The sequence below is a fragment of the Biomphalaria glabrata genome, chromosome 12 (assembly GCF_947242115.1).
Source record: "Biomphalaria glabrata chromosome 12, xgBioGlab47.1, whole genome shotgun sequence".
NCBI lineage: Eukaryota > Metazoa > Mollusca > Gastropoda > Planorbidae > Biomphalaria > Biomphalaria glabrata.
The window spans coordinates 10557714-10574888 of record NC_074722.1 but is presented as its reverse complement, the minus strand read 5'-3'; the positions used below and the strand labels follow the sequence as shown (position 1 = coordinate 10574888).

General features: G+C 38.8%; 1 protein-coding gene across 1 annotated transcript in view; it reads right to left on the bottom strand.

The window, feature by feature from the left end:
- Nucleotides 1-8522, bottom strand: part of LOC106070279 (uncharacterized) — a 23236-nt gene extending 14714 nt beyond the window's left edge. Inside the window, exons 1-7 of the mRNA XM_056006869.1 lie at nucleotides 8416-8522; nucleotides 6678-6914; nucleotides 5967-6072; nucleotides 4104-4263; nucleotides 3938-4004; nucleotides 794-897; nucleotides 1-76 (exon numbers count right to left, since the gene is read on the bottom strand). The exon at nucleotides 1-76 is cut by the window's left edge and continues 16 nt beyond it. Of these exons, the coding sequence (XP_055862844.1) occupies nucleotides 1-76; nucleotides 794-897; nucleotides 3938-4004; nucleotides 4104-4263; nucleotides 5967-6072; nucleotides 6678-6914; nucleotides 8416-8437 (772 nt within the window). The 5' untranslated portion in view covers nucleotides 8438-8522. The remainder of the gene's footprint in view (nucleotides 77-793; nucleotides 898-3937; nucleotides 4005-4103; nucleotides 4264-5966; nucleotides 6073-6677; nucleotides 6915-8415) is intronic.
- Nucleotides 8523-17175: the final 8653 nt, after the last annotated feature.

The following is a 17175-nucleotide window of genomic DNA, read 5'->3' as shown; positions in this document are numbered from 1 at the left end:
TCAGACTATAGGTGCCAGCCTTCACGCAAGACTTAAATGAAGGTAAGAATGTCATATGCCAGTCTTCATCTGACACCTGTTTAAAAACAAACAACGTGTTATGTACATATAACTGGGCATTATTTGTTGCTTTTCAATAGAACTCTTTATTCTTATGTGAATCACAAATGTCCCTCTTTTTAAACCAATTCACGGAAATGGTCAGAAGGCATTGACACTCAACTACTGATGAAATAGGAATTTTTCGATGCCCCTATCGCTGTCGTTCAATAAGCTTGAAATCGAAGTCAATTTCCTGTCAGCAGACACGATAGTAAGTCCTTTTCACTGTTTACGTCCCACTAGCTGACCAGTTACAGCAAAGACCCCGAGAGTCATGTGAAACCAACAGTTGTAATGCTGAAAGATTTGTAAGAGAAAGATGAGATCGTCAGAATTTTTGTCTACGTAGCATATTCAATTGTTCATCCCGAGACCAATCGTAAATAGTAGGCATGAACACACACCTGTGATGGGACCACCTGTAGTCAGCGTAGACCAATAGCTCGTTGCCAAACGTCGAAGTTTTGTGTTCAGACCTGCTATGATGATTGGTCTCGTTAATCTAATTCTCGAAGCAAGAGATTCATAGGACGAGTCCTAGACGAGTAAAGACCAGGTTCTCGTGGCGTAATTATACGTATCTATATGTTAGTTTGTTAGGACCAATCAAAATGTGAGAGGGGACTATACTATCAAGGATCATGGGCAGAGCCCACCCTGCCTCTCCATAAACGCTAAACAGAGGTCTAACCTGGGCGTTGAATGAGAATCTAGACACTGGAATATTTTCTGGACCAGCATGGACATCAAAGTGTTTGCAGCCTGCACTGGCTTGTATAAATCTGGAATCATTGCCTGCAAACGAAAATTAGCGTTATTTGTTTCGATTCTTGTAAGATAAAGTCTATTGCTCCTTTTTTATTTAGTCCTTTAAGAGGAATCTATAAATATTCAAGCACATTTTAATACGTTGCCATGGGATCTGGTTGTCTTTAGTCATGTTATTGGCTCTTTACGCTCTGTTGATGTCTGCAATTCGAAATAGACTAATCCATATTCACATTAATTAGAAATACGGAACATAACTAATTGTATATTACAGGAATGCTTTTTCATTGTTTAGAGATGTCCCGTAAAAAGTTAAAGATAAACTTGAGTGGTATGCATACTTCTGCTAGAGACAATAAGAATTTGATTTGAAAACATTTAGAAACTTTCTTTTAAACAAAATAATTTCATTATAAACAAGTTGCGAAATTAGTAAATCAACACCTTATTTACATATTCTACCTCATCGCAAATACTCCCCAAAAGAAGTTCTCGAGTCTACTGATCACTTATTTTACTAAGATAGGCCTATTTTGACTAACAAAATGGTGAATTTTAATCGACATGATTTGCTGTTTATAATTTTAAAAAATCTACAATCATTGACATCGCCGTACTGTTATCCAATAATATAAGAAAGTCCGAAATGAAAAAACAAAGATAATATGGGAACCTAATCGTGGAGTTCAATATATCCTGAGGGGATAATGACAACTGACGTCATAGATACCTTCAAGGCCCTTAGCATCCCTAGGAAGATTCTCGTTGCCTATCAGAGGCGGTCTGAATATCGGACATTGGGTTTCAAAAGGAAAAAATTCAGAGAGTATTGTATTTGTATGAATTCTTTGCTACAGAATGCAATGTAGAATTAACGGCTCTAACAACATTCGACAAATGAGAACAATATTACAAAGACAGTTTGTGTGGAAAGACAAACTCAAAATCGGCAGGTAATAAGGCAGGTTTCAATAATTTCATTAAAAAAGTGAATGTGTAGTTAGATGTGAACCTGGCCTAACTGATGTCTTATAATGAATATCTAGTTGATCTAATTGTTTTGTAAAGGGTCAATCTCTTATTCAAATCCTCAAGAAATATAATATTTCTTTTAAAAAAAATTCCTTTAGTTATGTGTACTATGTCTATGGAATCAGGCTGCAGTTCACTCGAGAATATGAAAACTTACTTATTCATTGTTGTTTTAAATTATGTCCAACTTATATGCATACTAAATAGATTTTTTCTCTTTAAAAAAAACAACATTTTTTGGTATAAATGTAGTAGTTAGTAGGTCTATGACAGAACTTACTAAACTTAGCAATACAAATGTAAAAAAATAGTTGTTTAACAAAAAATCTAAAACCATTTGCATTAATATTCATCTTCCCTACTAAAGAGCCTACGTGTTTGTTACTATTAATAGTTTATAGTCGTAAAAGCGGAGTATTTTTATGAAAAAAAAAACTGCTTGCGTAAGTGATTTAAAAAATTAGATTTTTTGCTTTCAGAAAAGAAAAAAGTATCCGTTGCATCAGAACTTTGAGTGGTCTAATATATTAGGATGTCGGATTTTCACAATCTTTTCTACTTTACGAGATCTAAACGGGACGGACGGACGGACGTACAGACATTCCACACAATAGCGTCTTTTCCCCTTTCGGGGGCCGCTAAAAATGCGCACTTTATGACGGCACAAGCCATTTACCAAACGAAACTAAAATGAATCACTGCTATACACAGAGCAGTGATTTTACCTGATAAGGCAAGTATATGTCTATGGACAGGACTTGAATGATAAATAAATCGCAAACACATTGGGGCTTGAGTATGGAGGAGTTATCAGGACTGCTGGTTTATCTTTTTACGACTATTTTTGACTCTTTTCTAAAAAAACTGCTTTTTTTAAATTTTTAAGTTCATTGAAGATTTGTATACATGGCGGGAAAAAAAAGGATAAATAGCTACCTGTTTGGGTGTATCCATTGTACAAATTATAAGAAGTGTTTATAATGACTTTAAGGTTGATGCACTTACTGGCACTGTGGAATCAAATTCTCTAAGTTCTTTGCGTTTGTCCTTCACAATCATTTCAATACGGAGGAAGCTCTAGGACTTCAAACTTATTTTAAGACACATTCTGATCTAGTTCAAATTATTTCTCAATTCTTTTTTTTTTCAGTTGGCAACAGTAAAGTTCAATTCAGCGACCTTGACACTGCTTAGTTAATCGTTTAAATCAGTGATGCCCAACCTAATTCGACCTGCGGGCCATTTTAATTTCCGACACTTGTGTCGCGGGCCACATGACTAAAAATGTACAAAAATTAAATGACATTGACCTAAAAAAAATTTCATGAGAAACTTGTGGATTTAGTACTTATATTATCAAATGGGATATTGGAATTTTTTTTTTGTTTTTTTTTTTTACGCGTCAAAAAATTGCTTCATTTCTCTAATTAAAATGTGAGCAACATTGTAGCTAGCTTTACCAACGATTAATTTTCTTGTCTCTTTTTGGTAAATATTCCCATCGATCCTCCGATCTCGAGGTGTAGTTTAACAATATTTGTATTTGCGGCTCAAATCAAGAATGCCGCCATATTTGGTTTTTAATGCCGTTTATATTATATGTTTAAAAAAAAAAAGGCCTTACTTTCTTTATAAAACAAATATGCTGGCTTATTATAATGTTCCACAAACAACTAAAGATCCGTGTCACTTTTATGGTAGATTCTAAATTCAGAGTCTACTTAGAGCTTCTTGGACTCTCCAATGTCGTAAACATACAAATATTAAATGTCGTCAGAGAAAAAGTCAGGGCCCTAACGTAGGTAAGATACATTTTTCAACCTTTAAAACAAACAACAAAAAAAAAACGAGAGGGTTGGAATTTTCTACACTTTGTGCAGACGTTTCGGCGGGCCGGATGAAACCACGTCGCGGGCCGGATCTGGCCCGCGGGCCGTATTTTGGGCATCACTGGTTTAAATCCTCAATGTTTCCTCATTTCCTCAAACGTTTTAAAAGTAAACTTTTTGTTTAGAAAACTAAATTAATAAACAACCTTGTAGACCAAACACAAAACTTTGCGCGAGCTGACCAGTCAGATAGGGATCTTCTCCGTAAGTTTCCTGTTGGAATAAAAAGACTTTAAAGCTTCTACAGTTAAAACAATGAAATGCAAAAGATCTTTTTCTTGTTAAAATGTTGGTACTTGATTTGATTCTTACCTGAATTCTGCCCCATCGTGAGTCTCTGGCTATGTTAATAACTGGACTAAAACAGCTAGCACCCGTATGACTCACAAATAGTCCTTGCTTCACAAAATCATTATGTTTGCCTCTGACCTCTTGACCAGTGGCCGCAGCTACTCTACCCACAATATCACGGCTATAGAAAAACAGTTTGAAAACATTGAGCATTCAGTAAATATATAGACCATAAAGTTTAAGTAAGCACTTTCCAAACTCAAAATTTAAAAAAAAAAAGAGTTGAAATTATGAATCACTCTTCATCATATTGGCCCCGGGGGGGGCGGCGTGGCTGAGTGGTAAGGCGCTTGGCTTCGGCTTCCGAACCTGGAGTCCTAGATTCGAATCTCGGTGAAGACTTGTAAATGGAATGGAATTTTGGGATTTATAGGGCGCCCCAGAGTCCACCCAACCTTTATTTGGGGAAAGTAAAGACGGTTGGTCGATGAGCTGGCCACATCACACCCTGCTTGTTAAACGTCGGCTAAAGAAGCAGATGACCTTAACATAATCTGCCCTATACAGGTCTGAAAAGGGAACTTGGCCACATGACACCCTGCTTGTTAAACGTCGGCTAAAGAAGCAGATGACCGTAACATAATCTGCCCTATACAGGTCTGAAAAGGGAACTTGGCCACATGACACCCTGCTTGTTAAACGTCGGCTAAAGAAGCAGATGACCGTAACATAATCTGCCCTATACAGGTCTGAAAAGGGAACTTGGCCACATGACACCCTGCTTGTTAAACGTCGGCTAAAGAAGCAGATGACTTTAACATAATCTGCCCTATACAGGTCTGAAAAGGGAACTTGGCCACATGACACCCTGCTTGTTAAACGTCGGCTAAAGAAGCAGATGACCGTAACATAATCTGCCCTATACAGGTCTGAAAAGGGAACTTGGCCACATCACACCCTGCTTGTTAAACGTCGGCTAAAGAAGCAGATGACTTTAACATAATCTGCCCTATACAGGTCTGAAAAGGGAACTTGGCCACATCACACCCTGCTTGTTAAACGTCGGCTAAAGAAGCAGATGACTTTAACATAATCTGCCCTATACAGGTCTGAAAAGGGAACTTGGCCACATCACACCCTGCTTGTTAAACGTCGGCTAAAGAAGCAGATGACCGTAACATAATCTGCCCTATACAGGTCTGAAAAGGGAACTTCATCTTATTACTGAACTAATCTGCCCATGTGATAATTTTTATACTTTGTAGCTTAGCCCATTAACCCATTTGTAATGATGAAAAGTGTTATGTATTGGATGAGGATTGTGAATGTAATTTATATAATACTACTAATATTAGTTAATCAATCGGACGTTGTTTTTTTTATTAATGTGATTAAAAACTGATATGTAATTTTTATTTCGGCGGCAGTAAATCTGTTAATAAGTAAAAGCGCTATGAAGTTAATCAGACATTATATTTTTAATTAACGCAAGAAACAAAAGAGTTCATAATTAAAATTTCAGGGGCAGTAAATGCGTTTATAAAAAAAAACATATTTCGTGAAATAACTCCCTTAGGTGTCTAATCTAATTAAAGAATAGAAAGGAAAATTTATCCTAAAAATAAATAGATCTATATATTAAATACACTTAGACAAATGCTGTTGTTTTAGTGTTAGGTTTTTTTTTCTTTTATGAAGAATAACTTTAAAAATTGTCAATCTTCAATAATTAAACAAAAATTAAATTAAAAATAAACGCTAGTATCTCAAATATAAAGAGGAATTCAAAATGAATGACACATTATCTACAACCTTTAGCTTTAATATGTGTTTTATTGCATGTCTATAATTTATATTGTGTATATAGGTGTGTACAGTGCGTACCTAAATGTTGCAGCCAGGCCAATGGCTTGAGGAAATGCGGTGGCAGTACCAGGGGCACTCACATCCCCCCTCAGACATTCCGTGTTCCAGACGTAGGGCCCTATACCTGGAGTCCAGTACAAAATACATTCATTGGAATACTTCGTTTGATGGTAACTAGTTGGTAATTGGTTACCTCTTTCTCTCTCACTTTCTTTCTCTCTCACTCTCTTTCTCTCTCACTCTCTTTCTCTCTCACTCACTTCCACTCTCACTCACTTTCTCCCTCACTTTCTTTTTCTCTCACTCACTTTCTCTCTCACTCTCTCTCTCTCACTCTCTTTCTCTCTCAATCACTTTCTCTCTCACTCACTTTCTCTCACTCACTTTCTATCTCACTTTCTTTCTCTCTCACTCTCTTTCTCTCTCACTTTCTTTCTCTCTCACTCACTTTCTCTCTCACTCACTTTCTCCCTCACTCACTTTCTCTCTCACTCACTTTCTCCCTCACTCTCTTTCTCTCTCACTCTCTTTCTCACTCAATTTTCTCTCTTTATTTTCCCCTCTTTTTAGATAGATTAGCTAGCTAGCTAGCTAGCTAGCTAGCTAGATAGATAGATAGATAGATAGATAGATAGATAGATAGATAGATAGATAGATAGATAGATAGATAGATAGATAGATAGATAGATAGATAGATAGATAGAAGTATAAATAAAGTAAGATGCTTACCTAGTCTTGGAATAGCAGGAGCTGGACCTCCACCAGGCCCAGTCCCTCCTCTAGCCATTTGAAGTTGAATTTCGTCTAAGGTCAGCCTGGACACCAGGTCGTTCACGCGGTCATCCCATGGCAGACTTGTGTTTTGGAACGGATATACGGCTCCACCAACGGTGACAAGGGAGCAGAAAGCAGCCAATAACTTGAGACTCATCTCACCAGCTTTGATGTGACCTCTCGACTGGACGGCTATAAGGTCAAAAAAAAATAGTATACATTGTTTAAGAGTTGTTCAGGGTGTAGAATTGGATAATTTCATATCGTGAATAAAACTGAATGTAAAGATTGTTTATGCTGATCTTGATTAATTTTGTTAAACATTTTTCTACAAGCTTAAATGAGGACGCATAGCAGTAATGGAAAGGTCGTAGAAACTATTACTATTGGTCTGACATGGAGGGAAGCAACTGGCAGTCTGTGTCTATTGGAAAACTCTTACAAAGGCAGTCGGATAAGCAATCGAGATCCAAAATAAGGGCAATACTAAGATGGCGTAAAAAAAAAACTTAACTAGACTCCTAGCGAACCAGGTCTTCGTCTGTATTAGCTCCGGCAAAACTACACTCCTATTTGGGTCATCACGTGAAATACCGCAGCCATCCCTAAATGGTCTTCAATGCCTTTTTTATTAGTAATTACATAAATTATGCTCACAGGTTGCTCGTATCCATTTTCAAAGTCAAACTCATACAAAACATCTGTATTTTTTGTTAGTAATAATCGATTGTAAAAGAGGATTGACTGATGATTAGCTAAAAAGATAACCACTAACTAGCTACTTTTATTAATTAAGATAAAGTCCTAGACTAAATGTAAGAAGTATGTAAATATGTATTCTACAATTTAATTCTCTTGAGTGTTTTTTTAGGCGTATACAACTTTTAAATTATCGAACTTTTAGCATATATCGTTTACTTAACTTAAATCTTGAAATTCTTGTATATATTCAGCTAATGTTTGTATGGTTATGTGGAATAGGGTATAAAATGTGATTTATAGAATTAATGTATATTCAGTAGTACAACCGAATTGCTGCCAAGTACAGTGGTCGTCATGATGGTCCCGAGTTTGAAGCCCGTTCATCGTCACTTCCCTGTCACCCTTGCACCAAGTTTAGTAATGGAGGCGAGGTGCAATTGGTCTTAGGCCACTGCAACGGGCCCCGCGTTAATTCTGATGTGTAATTATTAATTTCAAAATATATGCGAAAAATTTCTGGAAATGTCCTGCAGTTATTAAAATCTCCTGAAAACTCATAAAAGTCTCATGAAAAATAGATAAAATTGTCATTTGAGTGTGTCATTCATTACGCAAAATGCCAATCCTACCCGCGATACAAAAGACAGTGTCAGCTTTCATGTAATAAAATGTAATAACAGGACGAATTTTCCCCTTAACCGGAAGTTCCAAAACCTTATTTACTTTTATAGTTACTGACTTATAAATATGCCATAGGTTGCAAAGTTCGTAAAGTAAAGTTAACTCGATCGCAACTTTGTACTTAGAAAAGAATGAATTCAGGCAATTTCTAATATAAATTCTTGGCCCCACGCAATCAGTTTCGCATAGGGCCCCGCAATTGCTAGGACCGGCCCTGCAGGGTAGAAAAGTTATTTATACTACATAAGTTTGAATTGGATTTTTTTTTAAATGTGTATCAAATAACATTTGAAAGTGAAGGTGTACTTACCCACTGGTACTTCAGTAGGCATTCAACTTACACGTGTGTTATCCCTTGCACATCTTGAGCACTTCAAGTCACTTGACTTAACGTTCTAAATAATTAGGTCGAAGATTTAGTGGTCGATATAGAGCAGCGATTCTCAACCTTTTTAGTTCCGCGACCCCTTTTTACAATTGCCCACTTTGCGTCAACCCCCAACAATAAAATCATCTGTTGTTTTTTGAGTGGCCTGTCTGTCCGTCTGTCCGTCCCATTTAGATCTCAGAAACTAGAAAAGAAAATGAAAATCTGACATCATGATATTTTAGATCATTCAAAGTTTTGATGCAACGGCTAATTTTGTCTTTTCTGAAGGCGAAAAATCCAATTTTTTAAATCAATTATGCAAGCAGTTTTTTCATAAAATTACATCATTTTTACAACTATTCACTATTAATGGTAACAAACACTGAAGGCTTTTTAATAAGCTATATAACACTACTTAACACATTTATGCAAATGGTTTTAGATTTTTGATTTTTAAAAAAGTAAATTTTATAAATGCATTGCTAAGTTATGTAAGTTCTGCCTTACCAAATACTACATTTACAAAAAAAAAATGTTTACTTTTTTTTTTATAAAGAAAAAATCTATTTGCTATGCAAATAAGTTGAACATAATTTAAAACAACAATTACTAAGTAGTTTCTTTATATTATCGTGTGAACTGCAGAATATTGAAAACACCATGGAATGCAAAACTAAAAGAATTTTTATTTATTTTGTTTTTACGGAAATGTTTTTTTCTTGAGGCTTTGAATAAGAGATTGACCCTTTACAAAACAATTATGTCAATTAGATACTTATTATAAGACATCAGTTAGGCCAGGTTCACATCTAACTTTACATTTACTTTCACCTTTCCTTTTGGAGTACTTATAAGACAGAGTGCAACTTGAACCAGTATAGTGATGGTGAAGAAAATCTCTTGCAAACGAATTTACCAAAAGGTTTACTATTAATTTCGGGATATTTAGGGAGCCTCTTAATCAACCCAACTTTAATGAGTACCTGTCATTAGTTGGAGAAAGGTAATGCCGGTTGGTCGTTGTGCCGGCCACATGACACCCTTTTTAACTGTGGGCCACAGAAACAGATGACCTATACATCATCTTCACTATAGACCGCATGGTCTGATTGGGATACTTTCCTTTACGTTTTTTTTTCGTTTATGGTAAGTTTATTGTCAGCTTTATTTATTTATTTGAGTTGCGTTTTCGTGGATATGGTCCTCTTGAGTCTACAGGGAGCCAGTTTGGGTTGCGGTCAACTTCTGGTGGTGAGCTAATCCTGAGCCAGAGTAATGAGACATGACCGACCTGTGCTCTGATGCGGGTCCAGGTTTCGTTCGAGTGCTGCCTTACAGTTGTACACATAAAGTGCGCTATTCACATAATGAAAAAAAAAATGCCTTTACATAATTACTTTAGAGTGATTGTGTACTTTATGCTACTGTAGATTGACTCACTGTGTAGTCTATCCTACTATAGGGTGACTGTGTAGTTTATTCTACTATAGAGTGACTGTGTAGTTTATTCTACTATAGAGTGACTGTGTAGTTTATTTTACTATAGAGTTACTGTGTAGTTTATGCTATTATAGAGTGGTTGTGTAGTTGATGCCACTATAGAGATGCTACTATAGATTGACTGTGTTGTTTATGCTATGTATGATACTTAAGTCCGCTATCCACTATAGAGTTAATTCCGATCATCATTCTTTCTGTGTGGCTGAGAGGTAAAAACCACTTGGCAACCTATCAAGGGGTTCAAAGCTCTACTCGAGCTGAGTTGTGTTTGGTGAAGGCAGCAAAGAAACTTCTTTCCCAACTGGTTCACAAAAGGTATTGGGTCGTAACGCAATGAGAATTCTATAATCACTTATACAAATTTAATTTAAAAAAGAAAGACTTTATTTCGTGCATCAAATAGTTAAAGGCGTTCGTCAGTTGTTTTTAGCGAATGAACACCTGGGGCTAGAATCAATCATATTATTAATTACAGACATACAAAATCAAACACGACAGCTAAGTTTACTCATTTATACAAATTATTGTAGAGTAGATATCACTTAATAATTGGGCCAATAAAGTAATCAAGTAATATCAACTATCAATCAGTGTAATAGTAATCGCATTTTTTTTAGTTTGTTAATGTATAGATATCAATATAGCCTTGAACTTTGGCCTTGGAAAAGACGTACTTTTCTTACAGATACGATAGAAATTTCCTCTAGCTATATACAATTTTGATGTAGGCCTACTTACTGTGAGAGAGGTAGTTTAGTTATTAAGTTAGCATGTGCTGTGTAAACGGATAATCGATTTAATAATTATAGCTTTTATATAGCGCTACTTTAATACTTTAACAGCCCTGGAAGAAAAACGGACAATGTGAAAAATGGCCAGCTCCTCTACCACCGAAGCGAAAGTCACCTTAACCAGCAATATTTGTGGACGGGAGTGTCTCTCCAAAATAGGGCTCCACAGCCACAAGAGGAAGTGTGGGAGATGAACCATAGTCGTTCTACGACTGAAGGAAGCCAATGATGAATGACTTTAATCCTTATAGCATGCTCAGAACGAAATGGTCCAATCTCATTTGTGGACCAGTGGTGGGGGAAGGGGGTATCTGGGAGAAGGTTTTCCGTGCTGTCTGTAGGCGCTCAGTAAACACAGCTCTGCTCGAAGCCGGGTGTCGAACCTCGAGCCCCATTCATAGGTAGCCAATACAAGCCAAGTTCAAGGGCACTTAGCTGCCCAGATTTGTGGACACTTGTTCTTCTTGGAAAAAGAATCTCTTACACTTACATGACAGCCTCGTTAACAGAAACAGATGACCTTTACATTATCTGCCCCCATATATCGCAAGGTCTAAAAGGGGATCTTTACTTTCAATTGTCATTTAGTTTCTTTTCTTTTTAATTACATTTTTTAAATCTCCAGAATCTTCACTTGGGAGCTTACAGCTCACCCCCAGACCCCAAGCTGGCTAGAACAAATATTAAATTTCTCAAGGGAAGAGCCAGTAATAAAAGTTTGAGAAGCACTGGCCTACTTTACTTCCTTTCCTCCCCCGATCCCACATATCGCCTCTCAGAAAGTGACATGTCTCTCTTCGTATTGTGCTGGACAGGGCGTACAGAGTCTGTCTCACATCAAATATCGCCTCTCAGAAAGTGACATGTCTCTCTTCGTATTGTGCTGGACAGGGCGTACAGAGTCTGTCTCACACCAAATATCGCCTCTCAGAAAGTGACATGTCTCTCTCTTCGTATTGTGCTGGACAGACGTACAGAGTCTGTCTCACACCAAATATCGCCTCTCAGAAAGTGACATGTCTCTCTTCGTATTGTGCTGGACAGGGCGAACAGTGTCTGTCTCACACCAAATATCGCCTCTCAGAAAGTAACATGTCTCTCTTCGTATTGTGCTGGACAGGGCGAACAGTGTCTGTCTCACACCAAATATCGCCTCTCAGAAAGTAACATGTCTCTCTTCGTATTGTGCTGGACAGGGCGAACAGTGTCTGTCTCACACCAAATATCGCCTCTCAGAAAGTGACATGTCTCTCTTCGTATTGTGCTGGACAGGGCGTACAGAGTCTGTCTCACACCAAATATCGCCTCTCAGAAAGTGACATGTCTCTCTTCGTATTGTGCTGGACAGGGCGTACAGAGTCTGTCTCACACCAAATATCGCCTCTCAGAAAGTGACATGTCTCTCTTCGTATTGTGCTGGACAGGGCGAACAGTGTTTGTCTCACACCAAATATCGCCTCTCAGAAAGTGACATGTCTCTCTCTTCGTATTGTGCTGGACAGACGTACAGAGTCTGTCTCAAACCAAATATCGCCTCTCAGAAAGTGACATGTCTCTCTTCGTATTGTGCTGGACAGACGTACAGAGTCTGTCTCACACCAAATATCGCCTCTCAGAAAGTGACATGTCTCTCTTCGTATTGTGCTGGACAGGGCGTACAGAGTCTGTCTCACATCAAATATCGCCTCTCAGAAAGTGACATGTCTCTCTTCGTATTGTGCTGGACAGACGTACAGAGTCTGTCTCACATCAAATATCGCCTCTCAGAAAGTGACATGTCTCTCTTCGTATTGTGCTGGACAGACGTACAGAGTCTGTCTCACACCAAATATCGCCTCTCAGAAAGTGACATGTCTCTCTTCGTATTGTGCTGGACAGACGTACAGAGTCTGTCTCACACCAAATATCGCCTCTCAGAAAGTGACATGTCTCTCTTCGTATTGTGCTGGACAGGGCGAACAGTGTCTGTCTCACACCAAATATCGCCTCTCAGAAAGTGACATGTCTCTCTTCGTATTGTGCTGGACAGGGCGAACAGTGTCTGTCTCACACCAAATATCGCCTCTCAGAAAGTGACATGTCTCTCTTCGTATTGTGCTGGACAGGGCGTACAGTGTCTGTCTCACACCAAATATCGCCTCTCAGAAAGTGACATGTCTCTCTTCGTATTGTGCTGGACAGGGCGTACAGAGTCTGTCTCACACCAAATATCGCCTCTCAGAAAGTGACATGTCTCTCTTCGTATTGTGCTGGACAGGGCGAACAATGTTTGTCTCACACCAAATATCGCCTCTCAGAAAGTGACATGTCTCTCTCTTCGTATTGTGCTGGACAGACGTACAGAGTCTGTCTCACACCAAATATCGCCTCTCAGAAAGTGACATGTCTCTCTTCGTATTGTGCTGGACAGGGCGAACAGTCTGTCTCCCACCAAATATCGCCTCTCAGAAAGTGACATGTCTCTCTTCGTATTGTGCTGGACAGGGCGTACAGAGTCTGTCTCCCACCAAATATCGCCTCTCAGAAAGTGACATGTCTCTCTTCGTATTGTGCTGGACAGGGCGAACAGTCTGTCTCCCACCAAATATCGCCTCTCAGAAAGTGACATGTCTCTCTTCGTATTGTGCTGGACAGGGCGTACAGAGTCTGTCTCCCACCAAATATCGCCTCTCAGAAAGTGACATGTCTCTCTTCGTATTGTGCTGGACAGGGCGTACAGAGTCTGTCTCCCACCAAATATCGCCTCTCAGAAAGTGACATGTCTCTCTTCGTATTGTGCTGGACAGGGCGAACAGTCTGTCTCCCACCAAATATCGCCTCTCAGAAAGTGACATGTCTCTCTTCGTATTGTGCTGGACAGGGCGAACAGTCTGTCTCCCACCAAATATCGCCTCTCAGAAAGTGACATGTCTCTCTTCGTATTGTGCTGGACAGGGCGTACAGAGTCTGTCTCCCACCAAATATCGCCTCTCAGAAAGTGACATGTCTCTCTTCGTATTGTGCTGGACAGGGCGTACAGAGTCTGTCTCCCACCAAATATCGCCTCTCAGAAAGTGACATGTCTCTCTTCGTATTGTGCTGGACAGGGCGAACAGTCTGTCTCCCACCAAATATCGCCTCTCAGAAAGTGACATGTCTCTCTTCGTATTGTGCTGGACAGGGCGTACAGAGTCTGTCTCCCATCAAATATCGCCTCTCAGAAAGTGACATGTCTCTCTTCGTATTGTGCTGGACAGGGCGAACAGTCTGTCTCCCACCAAATATCGCCTCTCAGAAAGTGACATGTCTCTCTTCGTATTGTGCTGGACAGGGCGTACAGAGTCTGTCTCCCACCAAATATCGCCTCTCAGAAAGTGACATGTCTCTCTTCGTATTGTGCTGGACAGGGCGTACAGAGTCTGTCTCCCACCAAATATCGCCTCTCAGAAAGTGACATGTCTCTCTTCGTATTGTGCTGGACAGGGCGAACAGTCTGTCTCCCACCAAATATCGCCTCTCAGAAAGTGACATGTCTCTCTTCGTATTGTGCTGGACAGGGCGTACAGAGTCTGTCTCCCATCAAATATCGCCTCTCAGAAAGTGACATGTCTCTCTTCGTATTGTGCTGGACAGGGCGAACAGTCTGTCTCCCACCAAATATCGCCTCTCAGAAAGTGACATGTCTCTCTTCGTATTGTGCTGGACAGGGCGTACAGAGTCTTTCTCCCACCAAATATCGCCTCTCAGAAAGTGACATGTCTCTCTTCGTATTGTGCTGGACAGGGCGTACAGAGTCTGTCTCCCACCAAATATCGCTTCTCAGAAATTGACATGTCTCTCTTCGTATTATGCTGGACAGGGCGAACAGTGTCTGTCTCATGCCAAATATCGCCTCTCAGAAAGTGACATGTCTCTCTTCGTATTGTGCTGGACAGGGCGAACAGTGTCTGTCTCATGCCAAATATCGCCTCTCAGAAAGTGACATGTCTCTCTTCGTATTGTGCTGGACAGGGCGAACAGTGTCTGTCTCATGCCAAATATCGCCTCTCAGAAAGTGACATGTCTCTCTTCGTATTGTGCTGGACAGGGCGAACAGTGTCTGTCTCATGCCAAATATCGCCTCTCAGAAAGTGACATGTCTCTCTTCGTATTGTGCTGGACAGGGCGAACAGTGTCTGTCTCATGCCAAATATCGCCTCTCAGAAAGTGACATGTCTCTCTTCGTATTGTGCTGGACAGGGCGAACAGTGTCTGTCTCATGCCAAATATCGCCTCTCAGAAAGTGACATGTCTCTCTTCGTATTGTGTCTCCCACCAAGGCCGACATTAAATGGGACAATGTGTCGAGATGTTTGATCAGGAGAGCTCCGAGATAGCATTTGTAGTGACCTTAAACTCTGACCTTTGTATGTGAACTTGTTAAAGGGCCATGCTTTAACTTCACTTGTGAGTGTATGATAGTGTATCTTTAGATACATCATCACTGCATCATCAATAAATTAGAGTATTTATAAATTACTTCCATTGTGCATTCTATATCTAAGAAAGTTCTGTTCTAGTTGAACATTTCGAAAAGATACAAGAACTTCAAGTATTAGTATGAAAGTAATAGGGGATTTTCATAGATGGATGAAAACATATAAATGTATCACAGCTGTTCTCAACCTTTCTAGTTCCGCGACCCCCTAATATACTTTCCCACTAGGCGGCGACCCTCAACAGTACACTTTTTTTCATTTACAGATAAATAAATTTGTGCTCAAAATTAAATTAAAATGTGTTATTACTCAGAATTGCATTTAACTTTTCTATTGCGTACTCACAATATACATGTTACATACTTAAGTGACAATTTGACAAATATGGTGAAGTATGGATAACAATCTTTGATACAGTAAACTACATTATTACACAAATAATGTTTCGACAGTATTTACAAACACGCCCATTGTAGTGAGAAGGTTGAATTCTTTTTGTTTTCTGTTCCACTAGATCAGGACTTCAGTTGCACAACGAATGTCATTATCTGCATCAAGTCTTCTTCTGAATTTGGACTTAATAACTAACAAGCTGGAAAATCTTGGCTCGCAAACATTTCTTCTTGGAAATGGAAGAAGAAGGCGCTACACAATCTCAAACAGAACGGAATAGGAAATAGTTTGAATACCAAGTACGGTTCAAAGATGTTGGTTACTGCACGTTAGAATGGACACACACACACAATTACAATACAAAAGAAAAAAACTTCCGATGATGAATAGATAAAATCCGAATTTCCGGGGTCTTAGGCGACCCCTGGCAATTTATTATTCAACCCCCCAAAGGGGTCGAGACCCACGGGTTGAGAACCCCTGGTGTATCCGGTGTACATAATAAAGGAAGTGTTGATAAGCTATGTTTTTAGCGACCCCCCGAAAGGGGAATAGACGCTATTAGTTTTGTGTGGTCTGTCTGTCCGTCCCGTTTAGATCTCGTACACTAGAAAAGATTTTTGAAAGTCCGACATCGTGATATTTTAGATCTTTCAAACTTCTTATGCAACGGCTACATTTTTCTTTTCTGAAAGCGAAAAAATTTATTTTTAAAATCAACTATGCAAACAGTTTTTGCATAAAAATACACATTTTTTACAACTATTCACTATTAATAGCAACAAACATGGGAGGTTATTTATTAAGGGAGAAGACTATTTACCATATTTTCGACGCATTTATGCAAATGGTTTTATGTTATTTGCAAAAAGAAAATATTTTTTTTTACAAATGTATTGCTAAATTAAATAAGTTCTGTCATACTAACTATTATAATTTTAAAAAAAAATGTTTACTTATTTTTAAAGAGAAAAAATCTATTTAATATGCATATAAGTGGAACATAATTTAAAACAACAATTAATAAGTAGTTTTTCATATTATCGCGTAAACTGCAACGCAACAAGAGGTGGAGATCGCTTACCGGTAACTAAAGGATTTTTTTTTACAGCAATGTTTCTTTTTCTTGAGAATTTGAATAAGAGATTGACCTTTTACAAAACAATCAGATCAATTAGATAATCATTATATTGTTGTAACTCCAGTGGCGGACTGAAAGGGTTAATGTGTGTGCGGCCTACTGATTAACACCACTCAGGCTAATCACACAGGTCAACGGGTCAACGGCTGTCGATAGACAAGTGGAAGTACTGCTAATAACCGCAAGTATGACCTGTGTTGTGGTCATGTGATCAAGAGCCTTCACGGTCGAGAGACAATGTGTAAAGAAAGGACAGTAGAGTCCAGGACAGCAAGGCAGTAAGGACGGTGGCGTACCACGTGAGTCCTCGAAAATGTAGCTGTACGAGCGAGAAAGACTTGTAATGTTAAGTTAGGAAGTTCTGTTAAGTACAAGAAAGCATTTGAAGTTACTGTAGCCAATTGTGTTGAATTGGCTA